At 47.6% G+C, this 24630-nt stretch overlaps 1 protein-coding gene across 2 annotated transcripts in view; it reads right to left on the bottom strand.

Moving 5' to 3' along the window:
- The window catches only part of Ubqn (ubiquilin), a 56155-nt gene that overhangs the window by 22415 nt on the left and 9110 nt on the right, over nucleotides 1-24630 (bottom strand). For both annotated transcript variants that reach the window (XM_065445063.1, XM_065445064.1), the window contains exons 5-9: nucleotides 21434-21559; nucleotides 20199-20324; nucleotides 18219-18347; nucleotides 15322-15439; nucleotides 9435-9754 (exon numbers count right to left, since the gene is read on the bottom strand). In XM_065445063.1, coding sequence (XP_065301135.1) covers nucleotides 9435-9754; nucleotides 15322-15439; nucleotides 18219-18347; nucleotides 20199-20324; nucleotides 21434-21559 — 819 coding nt within the window. The remainder of the gene's footprint in view (nucleotides 1-9434; nucleotides 9755-15321; nucleotides 15440-18218; nucleotides 18348-20198; nucleotides 20325-21433; nucleotides 21560-24630) is intronic.

Below are 24630 nucleotides of genomic sequence, written 5' to 3'. Positions count from 1 at the left end.
CCAACAATCGCACTGTGAGATCGACATTGATAACCAAGCCACCGGAAGACGTGCCAACGGAGGCTCTCGCACCTGTGCGTACGGCCGCGCGAGTCGGCAAGCGAGCCCGCGTTGTTGGAGGCGACGCGGGTCGAAGGTCTCCATCGCCGGCAGAGACTGTGTGCGTTTCCGATGCGTCGTGCGACAGGGACACGCATCCTGCGAGTGAGCCCCAACCGTCGACAAGCTACATACTGTATGGTGACTCGAGGCTCACCAGACGAATCGTCGCACTATTCAGACGCGCCTCGAGCCGCGTTTTGTGTCAGCGGTGACTGCAGAAGCGCAGGCATGCAGCGTTCGCGACTCCCTTCGCGCAGTGTCCGCGACTGAGCGGAAGCAGCAATGCCAAGAACAAATTTCGGCCCCTTGTGACTGTGAGTTCATTATTATGCCTGTTTCCGCGATGAACTCTTTCATCGCTAAAACTCTGTGCCCAAGATGCCAACAGCGTTCTGTGGGTGTACACTGCGATACCAGGCTCGGTCTGGCAATGAAAATGGTGGTCATGCGCTACTCCATACGGCGCAAGAAAAGGATAAATAACGCCTGAAGAAGGCATCCAAAGCCCACCAAACAATGAGGCAAAGGTGTAAGAAGATGCCTGACAGCAATGATTCAAAATATTACAGCCCTGGTGCTTCTTAATAAATTTGCAGTGCTTTTATAACTTTGCAGCCAGTTTTCTCAATTGCATTTTTTTTTGTCAATCACCTCGCTCGTGGAAAGCGTAGCACAACAATGGCTGGACCGATTTTGGCCCAGTTTGTTTTGCTGTGATCCACAAGCTGTGCTTTACTTAAAGACAGTCTTGAAATGTTTCTTTATCTTTCCATTATTTAATTATTTCACAATTACTACATGGCTCCATGCAGTGAAGCACAGTCATGTGCATGTTATGTTGAGCAAAAAATTATTAACGCACTAAAAAAAAAATCAAACACTGTCTTGATGTAGATTAGACATCTGGGCAAACATGCAAAGTATTCCCAGCTCCCTGTCATGTTTCATTACTGTGCCAGGCTTTCCACAAGCAAGGGACTTATAAATTCTTATAAAACAAAAACTAATTAAGATATCCTAATGAAATTTTAGATTTGTCTATTTATTGCAATGTGCAGTATGTGTGCCAAATTTCAGCCCTTTCTGTCAAGAAATAAAAAAGTTAATTCTGATCCCCGCCTCCCCCCTTAAATTACATACTGGATGTGCCAACTAACTACGGCAAAGAAAAAAATAAACAAGGGCTTTTTGTTAACAGTGCCTACTCTATGCTGATAGGCTTATGTTAATGCTAGTTGGGTTCTTCCCTTTCTTTTTTCGTAGTGAACAAGCAAATAAAATATAATTTTAATTAACTAACATTTATTACCTTACTTATGCAATGAGTAGCCAAGAAAAGGTATTGCAATACGTAGAGAACTCACTGATAACAGCATATATAGTGACCTAGGTCATGTGTGGCCCTTCTTTCCTTAAAAACAAAAAGTGAGGACGAAGCCTGCAAATTTTTTTCTAAGAAATACACAATACAACGTGTCCCTGCATCAGTAATATTAGTGGTCTCAGATGTAAATATTGACACGTGTACTTGTCTTTATCGGGCGACAAGTATTGTCGCCTAAACAAATGTTATCGCACAGCGCGGGACGCGCCTGCATGTGTCCGAAGTTTCTGGAAAGTTATCGATGCTTCTATCCGCTGTCTGTTGTCGCCGAACGTTGTGTTATCTGATTTCATCGCTTGACACGAATGGTGTAGAACATTTTAGAAGGCATGCGGGTCCCAACGTTTAATCTGGAACATTCGATGATTGCTGTATAAAAGCCGACGCGCTTGACCCGCTGATCAGATTTTCGCCGATCGCCGACTGTGTTCGCCGCTATCGTTGTGCTTTAAGTGTAGCCTGTTTTGTGGGCACAGGTTCGCCCAATAAAAGCTAGTTTTGTCTTTCACAGTACTGCTACTGTGTTCTCTCTTTACCGTCACTACCACGTGACATCTGGTGGAGGTGCTTGTGCGTTCATGTACCGAACGCCCCCGCAAAGCCGCGATCCAAGTCCGAAGCCCGAGGACAAAACCAACGTCGACCAAGACCAGCCACCAGCCAACCAAGACCAGCGAGCTAGCCGCCGGCTGCAAGGACTGCCCCCAGAGCACGGACTCCTACCTGAGACGAGCAGGAAGATTGCCACCAAGTCCTCCCCAATGGCAGCCCCAGCATCCCCCGTCGTGCTGCAGCAGCCCAGGGAGCCCCCCACGTTCCGCGGTTCAACATTCGAGGACCCGGAAACCTGGCTCGAGACGTACGAGAGGGTCGCTGCATTTAACAGCTGGAACAGCGACGACAAACTGCGACATGTCTTCTTCGCATTGGAAGACGCTGCCAGGACGTGGTTCGAGAACAGAGAAGCCACGTTAACGACCTGGGACCTTTTCTGAAGCGCCTTCCTGAAGACATTCACAAGCGTCGTTCGCCGAGAACGAGCCCAAGCACTACTGGAAACCCGAGTGCAGCTGCCCAACGAGACCACGGCGATTTTTACAGAAGAAATGAGCCGCCTATTCCGCCACGCCGACCCGGAAATGTCCGAGGAAAAGAAAGTCCGGCTACTAATGCGTGGTGTTAAGGAGGAACTTTTCGCCGGTATGGTACGAAACCCGCCGAAGACTGTCGACGAGTTTCTTCGCGAGGCCACTAGCATCGAGAAGACACTCGAGATGCGAAACCGGCAATTCGACCGCCGCACCAACGCTACAAACTATGCCGGAGTTCAATCACTGGCCTCCGAAGACCTGCGCGAGGCTATCAGGGCAGTCGTACGAGACGAGCTTCATAAGATCTTCCCGTCGTCGCAGCCTCAAGTGGCCTCGATCGCTGACATCGTAAAAGATGAGGTTCAGCGGTCGCTTGGAGTCTCGGAGGTGCAACCACAATTACCGCACCCCCAACCCGAAGCGATGACCTACGCCGCCGTCGTACGCCGTCAAGGCCCTCCTCAGCGACCGCGCCAGGGCCCTGTAACACCGCAATTTCGTCGTCCGCCGCCGCCGCCGCCAGCACGACCACCCGTCGCCCAGCGCACCTACGCGAGGAAGACGGACATTTGGCGTGCTCCTGACCACCGCCCGCTCTGCTACCACTGCGGAGAAGCGGGTCACGTCTACCGACGATGTCCGTACCGGGAGATGGGACTGCGAGGTTTCGCCGTCAACGCGCCGCGTCCACAGCTAGGAGAGCGCCCACGTGACATCGCCGATTACCTCGCCGCTACTCAGTGGAGCCCTCGACGGCCATCCCGTTCGCCGTCACCAGGACGCTACCTGTCGCCGCAGCGCCGACCATACACTGGCCCAGCCCGGGGCCGGTCAGCGAGCCCATATCCGGAAAACTAAAAGCAGCAACCGATGGAGGTGCGGTTGCTGTTCGTCGAACTGACGAAGATCCTCCGCCGCCGACGAAGACGACGACGAAACGATCTCGACGACATAACAACGACACGCCGCCGCCCCGACGAAGTCAGGAAGGCAAGACTACACCGACGAACGACGACTTGACGACGCGACGTTCCAACTTCAGTTCAACACGACGCAGCCGTGATCCGACGCCACGACCTAACTGCAACGCCAGACAAAGAACCACCGACCTCGACGTGCTTCTCGACGGCCACGCAGTCACTGCCTTAGTCGACACAGGGGCTGATTACTCCGTCATGAGTGGACACATCGCCGCCCAGTTGAAGAAAGTTAAGACTACGTGGGAAGGCCCTCAAATTCGAACCGCTGGAGGACACCTCATCACGCCGTCTGGAGTCTGCACGGCAAGAATTACCGTTCATGACCGGACTTACCCTGCCACCTTCGTTATCCTCCAACAGTGTTCACGAGACGTCATTCTCGGTATGGACTTCCTGAACCAACACGGCGCAGTCATCGACCTGAAGTCGAAGTCAATAACGCTGTCGGAAGATAAAGCGATACCGCCGGAGAGCCCTCGTAGTCACCACGCCTTGAGTGTGCTCGAAGACCAAGTGAGCATCCCGCCCCGCTCCAGCATTGTTATTTCGGTCGGCACCGAAATACCCGCTGACGTAGAAGGTGTCATCGAAGGCGACCAACGTCTCCTGCTAGACCGCGAAATTTGCGTCGCAAGAGGGATCGCTCGACTGCATGGAGGGAAAACTGAAGTGTTGCTGACAAACTTCAGCCAGGAGTTCAAGCACATCAGCAAGGGCACGACGATCGCGTACATCGAGGAAATTGTGGAAACCGCTAATGCGTTTGTCCTCTCGGATTCCGCCGCATCTACTCCGACGACCATGGTTCCCGAACCAGACTGCGACATTATTCCAAGTCTCCCAGTGATTAAGCAACAGCAGCTCAGAAGTCTGCTCCGACGATACAAAGGCTGCTTTTCGACGACATCGAGGATTCGACAAACACCAGTCGCCAAGCATCGCATAATCACCGAGGAGTACGCTCGACCACTCCGCCAAAGCCCTTACCGAGTTTCGCTGCGAGAACGCGAAGCTATAAGAGAACAAGTCGACGAAATGCTGCGCGACGACATCATCCAGCCGTCGAAAAGCCCGTGGGCATCCCCTGTTGTCCTGGTGAAGAAAAAGGACGGAACCCTACGTTTCTGCGTCGATTATCGTCGTCTGAACAAGATCACGAAGAAGGACGTATACCCCCTTCCACGGATAGACGACGCATTGGATCGGCTCTGCAACGCTAAGTACTTCTCGTCGATGGATCTCAAGTCTGGCTACTGGCAAATAGAAGTCGACGAGAGAGATCGCGAAAAGACCGCCTTCATCACGCCAGACGGCCTCTACGAGTTCAAGGTCATGCCATTCGGACTCTGCTCGGCACCTGCAACTTTCCAGCGCGTCATGGACACGGTGTTAGCAGGATTGAAGTGGCAGACCTGCCTTGTTTACTTGGATGACGTCGTCGTCTTCGCCGAAAATTTCGACGATCACCTTAGGCGGCTTACGACAGTACTAGAGGCCATCAAGTCATCAGGGCTCACTCTGAAGCCAGAAAAATGCCGCTTCGCTTACGACGAGCTTCTGTTCCTAGGCCACGTCATCAGTAAATCCGGAGTACGCCCTGACCCCCAGAAAACAGCTGCCATCGCAAAGTTCCCGCAACCCACCGACAAGAAGGCAGTGCGTAGATTCCTTGGCATGTGTGCCTACTACAGGCGCTTTGTCAAGGACTTTTCACGCATCGCCGAGCCGTTGACACGTCTAACTAAATGTGATGTTGAGTTCAAGTGGGAAACGCCGCAGGCTGACGCATTTGAAGAACTCAAACGACGCATGCAGTCGCCGCCTGTACTTGTGCACTTCGACGAGTACGCCGATACAGAAATCCATACTGACGCCAGTAGCCTAGGCCTCGGTGCCGTTCTAGTCCAGAGGAGAAACGGGGTCGAACAGGTGATAGCTTACGCTAGCCGGTCGCTGTCAAAAGCGGAAGGCAACTATTCTACGACCGAAAAGGAATGCCTCGCCATCGTTTGGGCTACAGCTAAATTTCGCCCTTATCTTTATGGCAGGCCATTCAAAGTCGTCAGTGACCATCACGCGTTGTGTTGGCTAGCGAGTATAAAGGATCCTTCAGGACGACTGGCGCGGTGGAGCCTCAGACTACAAGAATACGACATCACTGTAACCTACAAGTCCGGACGAAAACACTCCGATGCCGATTGCCTATCACGCGCCCCCATTGACCCGCCGCCGCAAGATGACGAAGATGACGACGCCTTCCTTGGCATGATAAGCGCGGAAGACTTCGCTGAACAGCAACGGGCAGACCCGGAGCTAAAAGGCCTGGTGGAATATTTGGAAGGGCACACCGACGTTGTCCCCAGGGCATTTAAGCGCGGATTATCTTCCTTCGCGCTTCAAAACAATCTCCTCGTGAAGAAGAACTTTTCACCAGTCCGTGCCAACTACCTTCTTGTTGTCCCGTCAGGACTTCGTCCAGAAGTATTGCACGCCCTACATGACGATCCGACCGCTGGACACCTCGGTTTTTCCCGGACACTATCGAGGATACAAGAAAAGTATTATTGGCCACGCCTGACCGCCGACGTCGCCCGTTATGTCAGAACATGCCGAGACTGTCAGCGACGCAAGACACCGCCAACAAGGCCAGCCGGATTACTACAGCCAATCGAGCCTCCTTGCCGACCATTCCAGCAGATCGGGATGGACTTGCTGGGACCCTTTCCGACGTCAACAACCGGAAATAAGTGGATCGTCGTGGCGACAGACTACCTTACCCGCTTCGCTGAAACTAAAGCACTGCCGAAAGGTAGCGCAGCCGAAGTGGCAAAATTCTTTGTCGAAAACATCCTGCTTCGACACGGCGCCCCAGAAGTCCTCATCACCGACAGAGGAACGGCCTTTACAGCAGAGCTCACCCAAGCCATTCTGAAATACAGTCAGACAAGGCACAGGAGGACCACGGCCTACCACCCGCAGACGAATGGTCTTACGGAGCGGCTGAATAAGACCCTCGCCGACATGCTAGCGATGTACGTCGACGTCGAACACAAGACCTGGGATGCCGTCCTGCCGTACGTAACATTCGCTTACAACACGGCGGTGCAAGAAACAACACAGATCACGCCGTTTAAGCTGGTTTACGGCAGGAACCCGACGACGACGCTCGACGCCATGCTGCCCCACGTCACTGACGAAGAGAATGTTGACGTCGCTAGCTATCTCCAGCGCGCCGAAGAAGCCCGACAGCTCGCCCGCCTACGGATCAAGAACCAACAGAGGACCGACAGCCGACACTACAACCTCCGACGACGCTTTGTTGAGTACCAGCCCGGCGACCGTGTTTGGGTTTGGACACCGATACGCCGACGAGGACTCAGTGAGAAACTACTCCGACGCTATTTCGGACCCTACAAGGTCATCCGACGTATTGGCGCTCTGGACTATGAGGTCGTGCCAGACGGCATTTCACATTCACAGCGACGTCGCGCACGACCTGAAGTGGTCCACGTGGTGCGTCTTAAACCATTTTACGGACGCTAACGAACTTTCCTTATTTTGTTTTTTTCTTTGCTATGAGTGCTTACTTATTACTTTCGTTTGTTTGCAGCATCGGGTCGATGCTTTTTAAGAGGGGGGTATTGACACGTGTACTTGTCTTTATCGGGCGACAAGTATTGTCGCCTAAACAAATGTTATCGCACAGCACGGGACGCGCCTGCATGTGTCCGAAGTTTCTGGAAAGTTATCGATGCTTCTATCCGCTGTCTGTTGTCGCCGAACGTTGTGTTATCTGATTTCATCGCTTGACACGAATGGTGTAGAACATTTTAGAAGGCATGCGGGTCCCAACGTTTAATCTGGAACATTCGATGATTGCTGTATAAAAGCCGACGCGCTTGACCCGCTGATCAGATTTTCGACGATCGCCGACTGTGTTCGCCGCTATCGTTGTGCTTTAAGTGTAGCCTGTTTTGTGGGCACAGGTTCGCCCAATAAAAGCTAGTTTTGTCTTTCACAGTACTGCTACTGTGTTCTCTCTTTACCGTCACTACCACGTGACAATATCATCATCGGTGCATTGTGTCTATTAAGAACGTGCAAACTTGGGGCATTGTCTTGTAACTGTACTGAAGGCGAACCGTTACAAGATCGTGCTACTTCACGCTTGGTAGGGACCGAAGATGCGCACCAAAAAATGCTGACATGTCGAGAAAAAAGCATGGCCGCTCATTCCCAGAGCCCCTGTTTGACAAAGTTTGTGTAAAGATTGATGCAATATTTGGTGCGTAGAAGGGTTGTGACAATAGGAGTGGTTTATTTTTACTTTTATTTATTTCATAGGCTTTATTTCCCGTTTAAAAAAAATATCTGCACAAATCCTAGGTAGCTTTGAATGCTGCTATCAGTCACTTGTAGCACTCATATAAAACTTTTTCATTGACATCTCATCAATTAGGTAAATTTATAAATTTAGCTAATTAAACATATTCGTGCACAATGAAAGAGAAATATATGCAATGGCCGCCATGAACAACGCCCATCGAGGCACCATGAATGCTGTTCGAGTAGTGCCCTCTGGTAATTTTTAATTCTTGGCAAGCTGCAGTTAAGATAGCAGAATACTGTACAATAAATGTGAAATAATGTACTGGTCATTATATGCTTGCCAGCATTTAACATCATTTGCCGAGAAAGAGCTCTAAGATATTTTTGAAAACAATAAGGGAATAAAAATGTTCACTGGCTTTCTGGCATGCGTTGTTGACCACTATTTTTAATAAGATCAATCATTCGGGCTTATTCGCAGCAATGCCACAGGCGCCATGAAGTCAGTGTAAGATGGCGACCGATATTTCATGCACTGAACGATGGTTTATCAAATTTTTTTTTTTTTACTCGATTTGCGCAAGACACGTCGTGTGAAGATTGTTGCCGCGAACTCAATTTAAGTGGCTTGTGTCTTCACAGCCACCATTGGCTTGTGTTTTCACAGCCACCATTTGGCTGCTAAGGTTGACTGAATATGAAGCTTTACATCCTCGGCTTGCCTTCTGCAGTGGCAAAAACCGGATTTTGTGGGGTGCGGCCCTGCAGAAAATAGTGTAGCCTGAGTGCAAATTTGAGTTACGATTGCGGCTGCCATTAGATATTTGTGACCAATAAGTTTCATAAAAGCACGCAGGTCGCTTGACAGCGCGCCGCACTATCAACCCGGTAAAGGTATATTCACACAACGACTGCTCTGCGACAACCTGTTCCGCGAACGGTTATTTGGCTGCCCGTCCGGCTGCAAAGCACATCCAGACAACAGAGAGGGTGGGCAGACGACCGTGCCGGAAAAAATCAATATGGCGCCACCACCCGAAGTAGTACTCTACTTTCTAGTAATCTACTTTCTTAGATGCTTTATGGTTATTTCTACATTGGTTTTCCACGATGTACATATTATTAGGGGGTATGTTAGTATTGGGCAAAGACTGCCACATGAATCAGCTTCGGGTTTCGGCATATTTTTCTGCACCTTGCCAAATTTGACTCGCCGGATAATCCGATCACTTTCACCGGTCCCGTCAGGGTCAGATTATCCATAACCAACTGTACAGGGGTCAACTTATATTTGTGTTCGACATATTCTCCAGTAAATTAGAGTGAATTAGTTCTTGCGATATGTCTAGTTTTCTGGCATTATCCACACATGGTCATACAGAGTCATCCAAGAGCTGAAAGGAGCAGTATGTAATAATGCAGCCCCCCATTTCGGGTAGCAGCTACTGGCTTAGCCTTGTACATCAAGCTTGTTTTACTGTGCTGCTGCAATTCTTCAGATGCACATACACAGAGGCACCCATGTTGAACTCAAAATCTGGCATTCACCTGGCTGGCCATGTCGGGGTTGGAGGCCAGGGTCTGGAGCATGTTCTGCATGTAGGGAGCATTCATCATGTTGGACATGAGGCTCGGGTCCTCGGCCAGCTGTCGCATGACGCTCTGCATCCCCGGCGTGCCAAACATGCCCCCGAGGCCACCCGTTCCACCGGTGGACCCCATGCTGCCTCTGTCGTTCGCGCCTGTGCTGCCGCCGCTGCCTGTCGAACCACCACCGGGCGCCCATGGGTTGGGCAGCGGGTTGCGGTTCTCCGTGCCCTGAGATGACTGCGACTGGCCCTGCACAGTATTATTGCCTGCCTGCGTGCCTGCAAGGGGGCGAATGGTTTGACTATTGCATACCGCTTGCATTGCAAGGAGTGAGATTGTAGGCGATAAGCAAGGTCTGCCCACCAATAAGGAGATATCCTGTGATGTCCCATTAGTATTTTAGTGCACTATGAGGAGGGACACATTGTAGTGAGAAAACAAGTGTTTTTTGCATTGCGCCCTCATCAGAATGTGGCCAATGCAGGTAGCAAAATGAATGTCATAATGTTAAGGGGGGACGCAACATTTGAAGTAGTCAAATTGTTAAAACTTTTGATTTTCTTATTTATTTTTTCGCGATCCCCGGATCTTTATTTACTTCGTGAAATATTATAACAAAATACGCAGTAGAAATAGAGAAAACAGTGCTATCGTAGAGTGCTATCATCAAAAATTGCAAAAAAAATCGTGATTCAGAAGGTCCCGTCGCACCGTGGATTACCCGGCTATCCGTTGACGTAGCGCCACCATCTTTGTATCACCATAAAGAGGAGAGATCAGAGCTGAAGATAGCTGGAGCAACGTATTTCTCCACCAAAAAACAAACCAGCAAACGCAAGCGAAAAAACAGGCAAATGCGCCATTGCAATTGGGCATAGCAGTCACATAGGGCACAGGGCGCACTCCTATTGGCTGTTGTAGATTTTCATTGCTGACAAACCTCTCTCGCACGCATTTGCCCAGCAGCGAGCTGCGCATTCCGATCAACGTGATTGACAATCATGGCAGCTTATGCACCTTTTCTGAAATATTCCCCAAAGGAATGAAGTTTTGAACGGCCCATGTGTATGGAAGACCACGAAAGGCATGGAAAAGAGGGAGAAAACTACTTGTAGAAGCGGATGCCGCCGAACTTGACCAGGCACAACCAGTGTACCTGGGTGACTGGGAAAGCTCAGCCGCGTGCGGTGCTGATGATGTGACCACAGAACACCTATGCGACCACGAGCAATGGTGAAGGCGCTACCGCGAGCGATGGTGAAGGCATGTTCGCGAGTGACAGTGACCACGAGTCCGCGAGCGACGCTGAAGGCACGTCCGCGAGCAATGGTGAAGGCGCAACCGCAAGCGAAGGTGAAGGCACAGCCGCGAGCGACGATGAAGGCGCTACCGCTAGCGATGGTGACGTTACGTCCACATGTGATCACGACAGCAACGCTACATCAGTGGAGCAGAAGTTTTAGCATCAAACTCCAACTCCACTAATAAAGAGTTTGCACAACGAGAGACAAGAGCGGACGGTTTGAATGTGCTGTCACCTGCTTCTGCACGACCAATGGATGTACGATGACCAAAAAGGCAACTAATGTGCACGCAACTGCTGCAAGAACGCAAAAAAAACATCAAAATGTAAAGAAAATGTGTCCCCACAGGCAAAGGACTACATTCCAGGCAGGTTGTAGGTGCTCAAAATAAAGATTTAAATGTTTACAACAAATGAAAATTTGCGCTCCGCATTCTCGGCTTTCATTTCTTGTGCAGTTGCTTTCAGTCATCCCAGTGCCATTTCGCAATAAATGAAGACAAAATCATTGTCTTTTGCACTTAGATTCTGAAACATTGATGAGTACACTAAAGCTGTCCATATTTAAGGGGGGACACTGTACTTGAGAGAAATGTCTGATTTTTTCATCTATTAAAAAAGAAACTTCACATTATGATTGAGTTATTTATGCTGATTTCAAAAATGTGATTATTGTTGTTGCATGTCAATTAGCATTGGAGATAATTAAAGTTAATTACCCATTGTTTGAAGGTGGAATAACAACAGGAAATTTTTATTGGAGAGCTACTATTGGCACATGTCTAGATACTAAAAAGCATAAGCTTCACAATGGTAGGAGTACTTTTTTGATATGATGATTTTTAGCCAAGCTGTAGCAGTTTGAGTTTCAATGTTGCAGACACACCCACTTTATGCTCCAGTTTAGTGGAAAATTAAAAATTTTTGGATATGTTATTTGAAAATGCACTCCTACCATTGTGTGCTCTACAGATTGAGTTACATGTCACAACAAAAATAGCAGTGCTAGCTACTCTGAACGCAGAGTTATTGTTTTTTCAAGTTCACAATTTCAGCAAACTTTTTATTTAGAGAAATCAGTGAAAAACAAAACAAGTCCAATTTGAGCCAACTGAAGCAAAAATTGTAGAATATTTGCAACTATTTACAATTCTAATATTGTCAGTAGGCACCAGGCATGTAGTCCTTCTGTTTGGAATCGCCTAAATGCCGCTTTTTCAATGCCCGCTGCATGCTCTCTGCAGAGACGCGCTTGCAAGCTGATGCTGTTGCTCTGCGGCGGTCCTTTTCTGCCATGCGTTTAGTGGCTAGGACTCCAGCATTGACCTTCAGTTCCTTCAGGATTGCTGATGAGGCTGCTTCATTTCCTGCATTGAATTTCAATACAGCCTCAGCCACAGTACCTTGCACAGAAAACAATGATGCATGGCACTCTTTTGGTGAATGTGCCCATACAGCGGAGTGGAAACTCTCATTACTGTTCTGTGTTTTCCCCCTTTGGCACCGCTTGAGAAGCTTCTCATCCGACAAACGTTCGTAGATGGGAGAAAGGGCCTTGCAGACATGTGGCGGCAAGTTATAGCGATGCTTGGGGATTGGCTCGCCTTTTGCTTGGGCTGCATTTTGCTGACACCATGAGTTTTGGCCTGTTGGACACAAACTATGATTTGACACTTGGTCATTAGAGGTGACATGGCGATAGGTGGCCATGACAGCTCTGTGCATGGCCTTGATGTCACCTTTGTTGGACTTCAAAGCCCAGCCGTAATATGAAGTAAGCTTGGCAACCAGGTCACCAGTCAGTTTTCCCCTGCCACCAAGGCTTTCAGTTCCAGTCCCCTTTTGCTTGGAAATCAGGTTACGCAGTGCAGTTCCCATCCTTTTCTCTACGTGGTTGACACAGTCTGCCTTGCTGATGGGAATATAACCATACACCTTGGCTTCCTGTAGGGCGAGAAAGGTGCGGCTGTCGCCGTCCGAGAGTATTGTGGTATATCTGAGGTTGTTTTTTTTCAGTGATCTTTGAAAGAGCATTAGTCCAGCTTCCACTTCCATTTCTCCAGATTTTTTATTTGAGTTTTTTTGGCATACATGCCTCTCCTTCCACGACTGGTATGTTGGGTCTCCTTCTTTCGGTCCCCGTTCGCACGCCGCACAAAAATTGCTCAGAACAACGTAGTCAAGCACTAACCCTGTAAAAAGCTCGATGACGGCGCCGACGCAGATATGAGAGGAATGGCCACGTGTCATCCAGGACCCATCATAGGAAACGGCAATGTTTCCTGGGTCGCTAAGCTTCAGTTCGCTGTACAGATTGCGCACAGCGAGCGCGCTCGCGGAAACGCACTTATCGGCAGCTGCAGTTGCAGCGGGCGTCAGCTTCGACTTCTGGTGCGCCTGCCATGTCTTGGTATGCATGCCACGGGCAGATACATTCATGATCGCGAATATGTCATTCAGCGCCGTTTGCTGATTTCCAGTGCTTTTCATAGCGCGCGCGGCAAGAATGTTCACGACGAATGGGTTGCACGCCGTTCCGCTGTTCGCGCGCGGCGAGCTCCACGCCGACACGCTATCGCCGCAGATCTCGCACGAGGCAACCATCTTTATTGCAAGGCCATAATCGCGTTCATCTTTGCTCATCGACGCATCGCCACCACATTTTTTGCACTTGAAAAACGACAGCAGAGTGTTTATAGCGTCGAGGCTCACCACAGCGAAGCGCGTATCCATCACATCCGAGCCTTCCGCGGTGTCGTCCGAGGCAGTGGCAGCGTCGGCCGCACAAACGAGAAGCTCTGATTTTCGCTTCGTAGCTGGCGTCGATGCAAGATTACGGAGTTTTTCCTCCGCATCCTTCTCAATCTTCGGCAAATCAGCGGGCTCCAACATGACGGTGTCGTGCCGAAACGTCTGTGGAACACGGCCGCTGTCGGAGCCGCTTCCACCCGCTAGGCCTATTCCACAGTCGTCCTCGGCGGCGGCTTCGGTGGCGCTTGGCTCGGGAAGCAAACTGTCGTCGAAGCCTTCCGACGGTGATCCGCGCTTCTTTTGAAAGTTGAACAACTTTCGTTTCTTCTTTGGTCCACCGAATTTGTGCTTCGTAGCAAACTTTGGCGATCGGCATGGTTGCGTTTCTACCGTGTTGCGCACAATCCGCACGCTCGAGCAGCCGACAGTCGACAATGGGAATCAGCCAATGGCGGGCGCGCTCGCTGTCACGTGCGTTCGTAGACGAATAGGATCGCGTATCGGGACCGACTTTTCGCGGGCTTTTTCTTAGTGGCCGCTTGGCGTATGTAGTAGCTGTGGCGCGAAATATAAAGAAGAAACGCAGCTCTTTCAAACGAGACCAAGATGGCCGCGATCAGAAACGTAAAACGGCAGCTGCGCGTTCTTGAAATATGCCAATTTTTGCGCGTCAGTCGACGAATATCCTGGTCACACACGTCATCTGAAACACTACTGTGGCTAAAATATCAATCCGGGAAGCGTAAAAATTTGCCAGATTATGTATCAGTCACTGCAGAATCTGATTTTAAGGTAAAAGAAAAATCGATTTTTCCGCGATTTTTCGCTTTCTAAGACCCGTGTCCCCCCTTAACTGCACCTCATAAAAAAATTTATAATGGGTTCTTTGCAAAAGTTGTTAGTAAGATTAAGTAATTAATTTGGGGATGACCATTAGAGGCTGTCAATTGTAGTAACTCGAAAGATGGCACAAAACTAATTTCAGTTATATCACCATAACAAATCACACGTGCCAAATTTCACCAGCTTATTACCACAAATAAAAAAAGTTTTCATTGCCCTGTCCCCCCTTAAAACCTTCTAAAAATCTGGCTATGTTTGTTCTATAACAAGAGGTGAAATGGATATATAGGGTCATGGCTGCAGAGAAAATCATAGAAGGAGGAGCTACACAATTCTTTCAAAATTGAAATTCTTGACAATTGTATAGCTGCTTTAATGACCACAGATGGTGTCCTTTGCTGGGTAGCAATTTTACAACTGCTGGGCAGCACAGAGGGGCGTGGCATTTCAGGAGCAGTCCGACGTGTCTGCAAAACTCGAGATTATGCAAGCTCCAGTACTAAACGTGCCGGAAGACGGTGCACACGATGCCACACCATCTCGCCACGCCCACTCTTTGCACATGCGGCTGATTACACCTAAAACAGGGCGCACGGGCTGCACGTGTGCTCAGCCGCACTGACAGCCAAGCCCAGCCACTGCCATGCTAGAAATGGAGATGCGCGCCAACCATCCCCCCACTCTCTCCCTCTCCTCCTTTTTTTTCAAATGGGATGTGTTACATTAATGTGGCGGTAACGTATTGACACAATGGCAGCTACCGATCCCATCCGACATTTATGTCGCTTTCTTAAAAAAGCCCCACTACCCATATTCTCGTTACAGTGACACTTTAAACACTGGACACAATTTTCCTTTGGAAAGCAGTTTTGTTGAACTTGGCGTCACACAGCTAAACAACAAGCCACCTTGCCCCTCCGACTACTGTTACTGGAAGCACACACTCACTGTTTTCAAGCAGAGATGCAAATGGGTTTCCCCCAAACTGCTCCTGGGCCGCATTCATAATGGGCTCTTGCAGCTCCGTGTACATTCGCCTCAGGGCATTGTAGCCACCCGGTGCACTCTGCAGAGAAACAGGGAAGGCCGGGGTGACTTAGTAAGATCAACATTGAAATAGTTTTGCATGATTCAAAGTACAATAGCACAACTCCTTGACAAGGACAAAAACTGAAAAGAAGACAAGGACAAAGATTAGTGCTTGTCCCTGTCTGTTCTTCACATTTGCCCTTGTCAAGGACAACATCTCTCTTTGCCTGTTCAATGGTTACGTCTTTGTCAGAAGTCGTACTGTTGCACAAGGACAACCCTCGTCCCTTTCTGTTTTTCAGTTTTGTCCTCAACAAAAAGGCTCGCTGTAATACAGCATAGACCGCTTATAACGTAAGTTGCCGGAATCACAATTCTGATGAAAAAAAGATGCCTTGAAAGAACATTTTCAATTGGGTGTGCGAGTACTCAAATATTGCCGAATCAAATCAAACAGCGAATGTTTGAATAATTTGATTTGCGAATTGTATATCAACTATTCGATTTCTAGAATGTTCAATATATTCAGTGTAGATACCCGCACAGTGTCGCGTGCGCTGCGAAGTGCCTCGTTCTCAATGCCGCCCAAGTGAACGTTTCACTTGGTTTTTGGTACATAAGGAGCGCTCAGCAGGCTGCAGACGGCCCGTCCCGACCGACAGAGTAGCGGACTTAAGTCACTGAGAGCGCTCTCCGACGTTGGGTCAATGCGAGAATCACACACACAGAGCGGACGTGTCGGCCACTCCTTCTGCCAAGACCTTTTTCGATGAAGCAAGTACTCGTAATCGTCCAATTCGAACAAAACAACAGCCATTGTGGCCAACCGTCGCATCCTTTCGATCTCCATCTTCATTCAGAGTGAAAAACATGTATGACAAAGTCTTTACCACACTGATGGCGCCATTTAGAGTGAGTAGAAACAAGCAAACATTTGTAACTTACAGCCACTGAGATTCACCCGGGCCGCCACAACATCTTCGGGGCCATGTTCAGCCAATACAGCCACTCTAAGCCTACACGCCGAGAATCTGAGTATGGCTTTCAGAAACGGTGCCCACTCATCACAAATACATTGCTGTCGAAGCTTCTGGACACAAATTTACACCAAATACAAGCCACCGTTTGAAAGTTATGGGCCACACAGTGGACGACGACGACTTGACAGGTTCGAGGCAGATGGCAGTCGCTTCGGGCAGTGCCGCCATCTTTATTTTTCCGGCGCGGTCATCTACTCACTCCGTCTGTTGTCTGGACGTGCTTCGCAGCCGGACAGGCGGCGGAATAAGCGTCCGTGGAACAGATTTTCGCGGAGCCGCCCATCGTGTGGATCCACCATTACCGTCGCCCGCTGCTACGCGCCACGTGAATTCCCCACCATTAGTTCATAGGACCAAATTAATTTCTCACCTCTATGTAACGAAGAGGCACTGGGATACACCCTTGAAACAAATTTCCCCCACCGACCACTTCAATGATTTTGCCCTAAATTTTGTTATTTTAGCGAGAGCAGCAGCTGCATACATCTACCGCAGTTGCCACTCCGACGACGGAGAGCAAAGCGGTGTCATTGCACATGGCGCACACTCAGCTTCGGTAACAGTGGGGCTTCTGCAGAGTGCTGCCGGCACAGAGCGCACGAAGGGACGACACAGACTACGCTGGTCTGCGCGCACACTGAGGCACCCCCTGGGTCCCTTAAGCCAGCAAAGCGATTCTGACCACCAGGCATGCCCTTCTTTCCTCCTCCCTTCAAACCTCATCCTAGTGCCGAGAAATTTTGCTACCACTTGCAGTTTCCGGCAACTCCTGTGGTGCACCGGAAGCGCCACTCTTTGGTTGCTGCAGAAGTCTCCACACTTCGCTTAGTTAAGCTGACACCAAAGACACTACTAGAAGAAAAAGGAACAGTAGCTTTCAGTGCCTCTTGAGTCATGGTGTCTCTTTGTCTCTTTTATTCACAATCATGTCATTCGCCCTTCGTTTTTGACGCCGTGAGTGCATTCGAATCGGCTCCTGTGTCCACGCATCCAGTCACTTCATTTAGTCACATCCTTTAGGCCTGTCCAATCTCGCCGAAGGTTCGGTTTCACTGCGCGTACACAGAGCAGCCCCAAACAATGTGCAGCTTTGCGATTTTTTGCACGCGGACGACTGCACCGTCATTACTGAAGAGATGTTGAATGAGGCGCTGGTTGAAAATGTCCGACATCACAGTGATGACGACGATGGGACTTCGGAGGTTGATTCATCACGTGCTTTACTTTCTGTGAATGCTGGATGTCACTGACATATTGCGCCTCGACTCGAGCTCGCTAGACAATGCTGGAGCAGTGCTGTGTTTCTTGTTTTACGAGCGTTCAGTGTTGTCACTCACAAACAAGCAACAGAGCAAAATTCGTTTTTTTTGCCACTGAAATGAGTTGAAGTTGAGATCCACCTCCAGTTCCCACTTTAATTTGTGCGTTTCGTTTTTGGATTTTCATGCTGAAACTACATAAGAAAACCTCTGTGTAAGAAAAATTTTGGAGCACTTGTCAATTTCGTTAGATCCAGGTTTAACTGTATTGATATTTTCTTCAATACTTAGCTTTTTTTTCCCTTGATTTGACACAATACAAAATACACTATTCGGTATTTACACACCCTTACAGTTATTGGACAGAAAGAAATTGGTGCCTGAAGGGTTTAAGCCTCACAGACTCAGCTTTAGATGTCCCGTTTGCATTAGTTCAAAGAAGCGCACCTTGTAACAGCGTTACACTGAGTTTTCAAATGGAAATCCACCATAAGCAAACACTAGAACAAGCCCATGCCTCAATGTTGCTCATGGCTCGGTCTTGGGTGCGCATCAGCTCCTGCAGCATCGACGGGTTTCGCACCATCTCCATGGTCTGCCGCAGCATCTCGGGGTTGTTCAGCAAGTGGTTGATCTCTGGATTTCTCTGTTTAGGGAGAATCAGATAAACATTTGGTTACATATTTTACTTACAGTCTATGCCTTGACGTCATAGCATAAATCCTGCAGTCATTAACCCTATTTCTTTCGCCATATGCAGCCGCCCGGGGTCGACTTTTTTATTGCAGCGTACAATTCTTCTGAGGCACCTATTCCGAAAAAAAATTACCTTAAATTTTCTAGGGTGACAGTAAAGTTAGAAAAATATATTTTGCATTGATATCTACGTACTGTTTATTCATGAATAACAATAAAAAATGGAAATAAACTTATAAGTATAATAAGAATTAAAAATGTGATGCATTGTTATACACATAGTTCAAGGCTTAGAAAATGTGCACACGAGGATATTTCGCAACTCTCAACTGTTCCAGCTCTTACACTAATATTTACGTCTATAGCGTAATCGAACTGCATAGTTAAGCGCACTCAAGAAAACTGTGTGGTTGTGTGCCCTATAAAAAAGCAAAACATATGACAAACCTCCGCTAATCTTCGTCTTAATCACCAACCAGAGGCAATAAGTTTTCATGTGTCTCCAAAAAAGAAGAAAAAGGAAAAGGAAACGCATGTACGGCGGCATCCTTCCTATGCACAACAACCCTGTGAGCACTAAACAAGCGAGAAACAGGCAGTCGCCCTTTGAGCGATTATTGGTAACGAGATAGCCATCAGTTTTGAGAGCGCAAGAAGCTGAAACCGCCACCTGAGCGCGCGCGCGCCAACTTGCAAGCGGTAGTACCGTATTTACTTGCATAATGATCGCACTTTTTGTCAGAAAAATTGACGCAAATTCAGGGGTGCGATCATTAGGCGGGTTAAATTTCCCGAGCAAAAAAAAATTTTTTGTCCCGCGTTTGCTGGTATCCCGCGTTTGTGCGGGACACCAAAACAAAAATGGCGGCAGGCGGAGCAAGCCGAACATGCCGAAAGCGTTTTTTTTTTTTCTTTTCTGGTGAAACCATTACGTGCATTGAAACAGTTTCTTCCATATCAGTAATTAATAATTTGTTAATATCGGCAAGTTTGGGGCAATAACTTAGCCACGTCCACTTTGAGGGGACAGAAACAGATGGGCGCGCTTAGCTGCCAGTGACATAGAAACACATGGCCAGCATGCTGCGGAAACTGCGGCATCTGTCTTCACTACTATCCTAATACGGCACGTTTCCGCTAAGGGTGGGTGAATATCTTAGCTGTGTTGCAAGCATCAGCATATGAATAGGGTGCACTTTTACGTATCAGTGTAAACGTGGCTATTATCCTTGCCGCTCGCGATTTGTTGCGTGCTTACGAGTGCAGATGAGAAGAACCGAAAGACGCCTTTTTCGTTGTTGAACACAACCATTATAAAGCCTACACATAATAAAGGCAAGTTTGGTTGTGACTCTTTTTGTCATGGAAGTGCAGAAAGGGATGAAATGAGGCATCTACTTAAGAATGTTTGGTGCGTGCAGACCGCTTGGTTGAAGAGTCGTTCGCGTAGCCTACGACAGATGGTAAGCGCGATCATTATTAGCTAGACTTGGCACATGACATATCACTGCGGCAAGTTTGGGGTGCGATCATTACACGGGAAATAAAAAAATCGAATTTTAACGACAAAATTCAGGGGTGCAATCATTACGCGAGTGCAATCATTATGCGAGTAAATACGGTATATAGACACGCTGGAGCAAACTAGCTCTAAAACATACCATGCATCAAAAACAGAGAGAGGGAGGCGCAAGAAAAAATTCCTTGAATTTTCCACATAGTGACAATGGCCACCAATAGTAAACTGTTTGCGTGCCGGCAGAGGTACGAGCCTCCTTTGCAGAGGTGTAAATTTGCTCACCTCCATGAGTTGCTGCATCTGAGGGTTGCCGACTATCAGCTGCCTCATGTAGTCCGGGTTCGACATGAGCGACTGGACAAACGGATTTTCCATCAGCTGCCGCAGCAGGTCGGGGTTGCTCATCAGCTGCATGCAGCAGAACAGAGAAGACAAGGGCGCATGGGTCAAACATAGCGAGGGCACATTACTGCGTCAAGAGTCACCGGATTTCCCCTTTTATTAGTGAATGCATAGAGAGACGAAAATTGCTAGATCTACTGAAAAATCAGCAGGACCCCTGTCAGCTCTCAATGCAAAAATGCACGGAACAATAAGGTACAAGAACTTTCATGATGAGAAGCAGCTTCCTACACCTTCGTTGTACAACTCATGTTATATGAGCCAGATTCCTCTAGCAACAAGCAGGAAAAAGTTGCAATAACACAGTTTGTTCAGAAAACAGAAAAGTGACATTTAAGTCTATAATTCGAGGCAGTGACGTGACAGCTGGTAGAATACTGTGTGCAACAACTCTTGCATTATTTTGTGCATCATTAGTTTGAGCAAACATTCACATATGCGCGTGAGCAACCTGTTTCTAATAAGAAAAACACCACTGAGTGATGACTGTAACACACGTTTATTTATAGAGCTGCTGCTCCCTGGTGATTGAGCATGGCTGAAGCTCGTTTTTTTTCTCTCCCCACCTATTTTCTATCCTGCCTTTCGCATCTTACTGCTGGCTTTCTTAAATTATTTTTATTCTATCAAATGGATGCTGATGGATAGATAGGCAGCAGAGCACGGCATCAGCCAATCAACAATCGTCGCAGCTGGCAACACGACCATGCTCTCCAGGCCCAGTATTCACTGCTGCAGCATCGGTGGAGTGGCTGAAACTTAATATCTTACACTGACAATATTTTCCACTGTCTATTAATAATGTATGCCTGTTATGTTTTGTTATATGCCCTATATACTCTTTTATTACTACTGTAACGCCCCCCCCCCCTTATCCTGTGCCTCATACGAGGCCTGTAAGGACATTTTTAAATAAATAAATAAATAAATCTGGAGTCTAATTCCTCGCTTAATGCTGATCTTTTTTTTTCTTTATAAACAGCAGGCACTGTGGGATTCATGCAACAGCCATTGGCAACACTGCTGAAGATCAAAACGAATCAGGCAGTGAACTAACAGTAGCCATCACTGAAAAATCGCGAATAGGACAATGCCGTTGCCATCCTGGTCCTCACCTCCCTCTGCATGCGCTGCTGCATCTCCACGAAGGTACCCGTACCCAGGTTGAGACCCGCCAAGCCTGGGAGACCACCCACTCCGGTGCCAAATGGGTTTGGTGGCACACCAGATGGCTGGCCACTCTGCATCATGGCCCAAACACACAGACACACACACTGCAACAATCGTAAACGTTGGCGCACTACACACACAAAAGTATGGTGCTCAAGTCTCCATACCCTTTCACCACTTCCAGGGAAAGCACCCAGAAAGTTGTCAGTTAGGCCGTACAAGACAAGGCACTAAATGTAGCATGCAAGAAAGGGAATAACATGGCTACACATTTGTTCCAGTACAGAAGCCCATGTCTGCCACTTCTTTTGCATTCTCATACTAAGCGGAGCTGCACAGCAAACTATGCGTAGACAGTGGGACAATAAAATTACATCTTATGATGTGTCAAGTGCGACCGACAGCCATGGAAGGATGCAGCACACAAGGACGATGGACCGCACGACAAGGTGAAGGGACATCTAAATTAGCCCAATTTTCATGCAGGCCTTAATCCCACGAAGTACAATTCAGATGGTCTTTAGTCCCCGATGTTCTTGTGTACTTGGAATGCCATGTAGAGGTGGTTCACAGTTTGAACACGAAGCCTACATAGGTTGTTAATTCGTTTTACGATATAGTAAATGCACTCGTGCAAATGGCCAAGTGGCCAATCAACATAAAATTATGGGGAGGAAGGGACAAGGTGAGCACTACAGTAGAGCCCGCTGCAGAAGAAATGTAACTCAGTATAGTACTTGTTGCTGGGCTGGCTGGTAGGTTCATACTATATTAAGGACCATAAGAATTATGGCCACTTAGCGCAGATAGTACCTTGTTCCTTTCTTGCCTCATTTTTATGTTGATTTGTGGTAAGTAGCCATAGTTTTTATGGTCTGTAATACAGGATGAACTGGTTAGCCCAGCAACAAGTATTACTGAATAAATAAACTGCCGTGACGATGTTTCTTAAAAATAAGAGCCATCCCACTTGCTGTCCCTTACTCAAAAAAAGCCCACCTGGCCACTACAACTGTAATACTGAATAGTACATCATTGTGGTCTTCAATATCTGTGGCAGGTGTGGCTTAGTATAGTCAGAGTCACATTTAAAGTAACACTAATGAGCAAAATAGGTTAAGCTGTGTAAGTGAATTACCTGTCAGCAATACCAAAAGGGTAACTTTTACCCAGGGTGTGAAACTGAACCCAAACTTAAAACTATACCTAAACAGCAATTTTGGGCAGAACTAAACTCAAATCAATATTTTCACAACAAGCCTGAACTAAATCTAAACCTGAACCAGGAACCGGTTCAGTACAAAACGGTTCAAGCATATAAGGCAACAACAGGTGATCAATAGCTTGCACGATTCTTTAAATAACTACTTCAATCGACACAACTAGCAGATTGTTGCAGCCCCTGAGTTGCGTTGTGTGCGAGAATGGGGATAGGCAATGGGCAACAGCCTTCCCTATGTCATCGTGGCCATCACCAACCCACACGCCTTCATTGACACTGTACGAGCTCACTACTCATATTGAATGGTCAATGTGTTTTCCTTTTTGTGCACCCACCCCTTACGTAATACCCCCACAGTGGGGCCTTTAAGGTAATAAAGTGAAAGTATGTGCTGGTAACTATGGCCTCCTTAGCCGAGACACTCGCACTTCTTAAGTCGGCCATGCCAGCTGTGTTCCGCGCCAAAAAAATCAGTGGCTTTGCAGAGTCAATATTTCTGGTGACACAATTCTGTTCTTAAGCCAACTTGTTCCTAAACTAGATAAACACAGAGAGCGGAAAAGACGATGTCTTTGAGGAGGGATATCACCAAGTTCAGCAGCATGACTTACTACTGTAACCTTCATAGTAACCACGGCTGTAAAGGGCACACGAAGTCTGCTTATGCTATGTGGCATGGTTCAACGCACGCTTCATGCTTAGCCAAGCAGAGTACAGCGCTCTTCAAGTTGTAAAAATTATTCGTAGGGCACTATGTGCATGCTTTTCATTTCTTTGTCCATTCTTAGCCAGCACAAGGCTCCGAGCCACGAGCAGATGCGCAAGAAAGACTGATGCGTGGTTCTGCACCAATCATCCTTGTTTATTATTTGGAAGCATCGATGTCTTCACCTGCTTATAAGAAATCAGCTAACTGAGCTGGTGATGCCTGAGAAATGATGAATCCTTTCATTGCTACAGACTAGAAGTTTGAAGTTTTAATTTATGTAATACAATGAATTTGTACCGTTTTTAACACAATAGATAAGATCCCACCAGTTTGCTCACTGCAAGTCTTTTAGTGAAAAACTGAAGCAAAACGAATATTAACTGACTCTGCTGCTGTCAAACTAACAAGTGTGGGAGCAATGCAAACCTTATGCTGAAGCAGGGATTCTCACTAATTACTTCTTCTCTAATATGTACACCAAAAATTCCCCATTTCTGTGCAATTCATTCGTGAATTTCTGCCTCCTTTTGATGAAACTTGCTTGTACACCATGCAGACAAGTTGATAGAACTACCCAGCACATTGCCATGGGGCAGGCTAGAGGACTGCGCCGGAATTCGCAAATCCGTAATAAATTTTATTTCTGTGAACTGGAACTGAACCAAAACGAAATTGGAGCATGTTGAACTGAAACAGTATATTTTTCACTTTGACACCCTGTCTTTAAGGCGAGAGAAGCCTGCGTAATACAGAAACGACAGAAACAATAAACAAGTTGTGAGATTGCCTTAGAGTTCCCACACTATTTGGTCTGCTTGGGCCTTGTTAAATTTTTACTGCCTGATATGGACTACATTGCATTCTGCCAAAAATAGAACTCATCAGGCTTCACAAGAACTTTTACTGAGCCACAATGAACCAAATACAGGGGAAAAAATACTGCTTTTATATCTGCGACAGCTTTTATATCAACGTCTCACTAAAGTACTGCCGCTGGGGTTTCGGCACGAAATTAAAAAAAATGCAACTTTGACGTTCGTTTAATTAAAACATTGCTGCAAATCTTGTGAACCAGAATTATGAAAGAATAATTTTTCCGTCTAATTCCATTTGGTGTTTAGTGTCTCTAAGAACATGCTTGCCTTCTTGCTTTTCCTGCAGAAAGTGCTGAAAAGTTCTGCTTGAAGGTGCTGAATGTGCTACCTTGAGAG

This window comes from Dermacentor albipictus, chromosome 2 (genome assembly GCF_038994185.2).
Source record: "Dermacentor albipictus isolate Rhodes 1998 colony chromosome 2, USDA_Dalb.pri_finalv2, whole genome shotgun sequence".
NCBI lineage: Eukaryota > Metazoa > Arthropoda > Arachnida > Ixodida > Ixodidae > Dermacentor > Dermacentor albipictus.
Note: the sequence above shows the minus strand (reverse complement) of the source record. Positions and strands in the feature narration are given on the sequence as shown.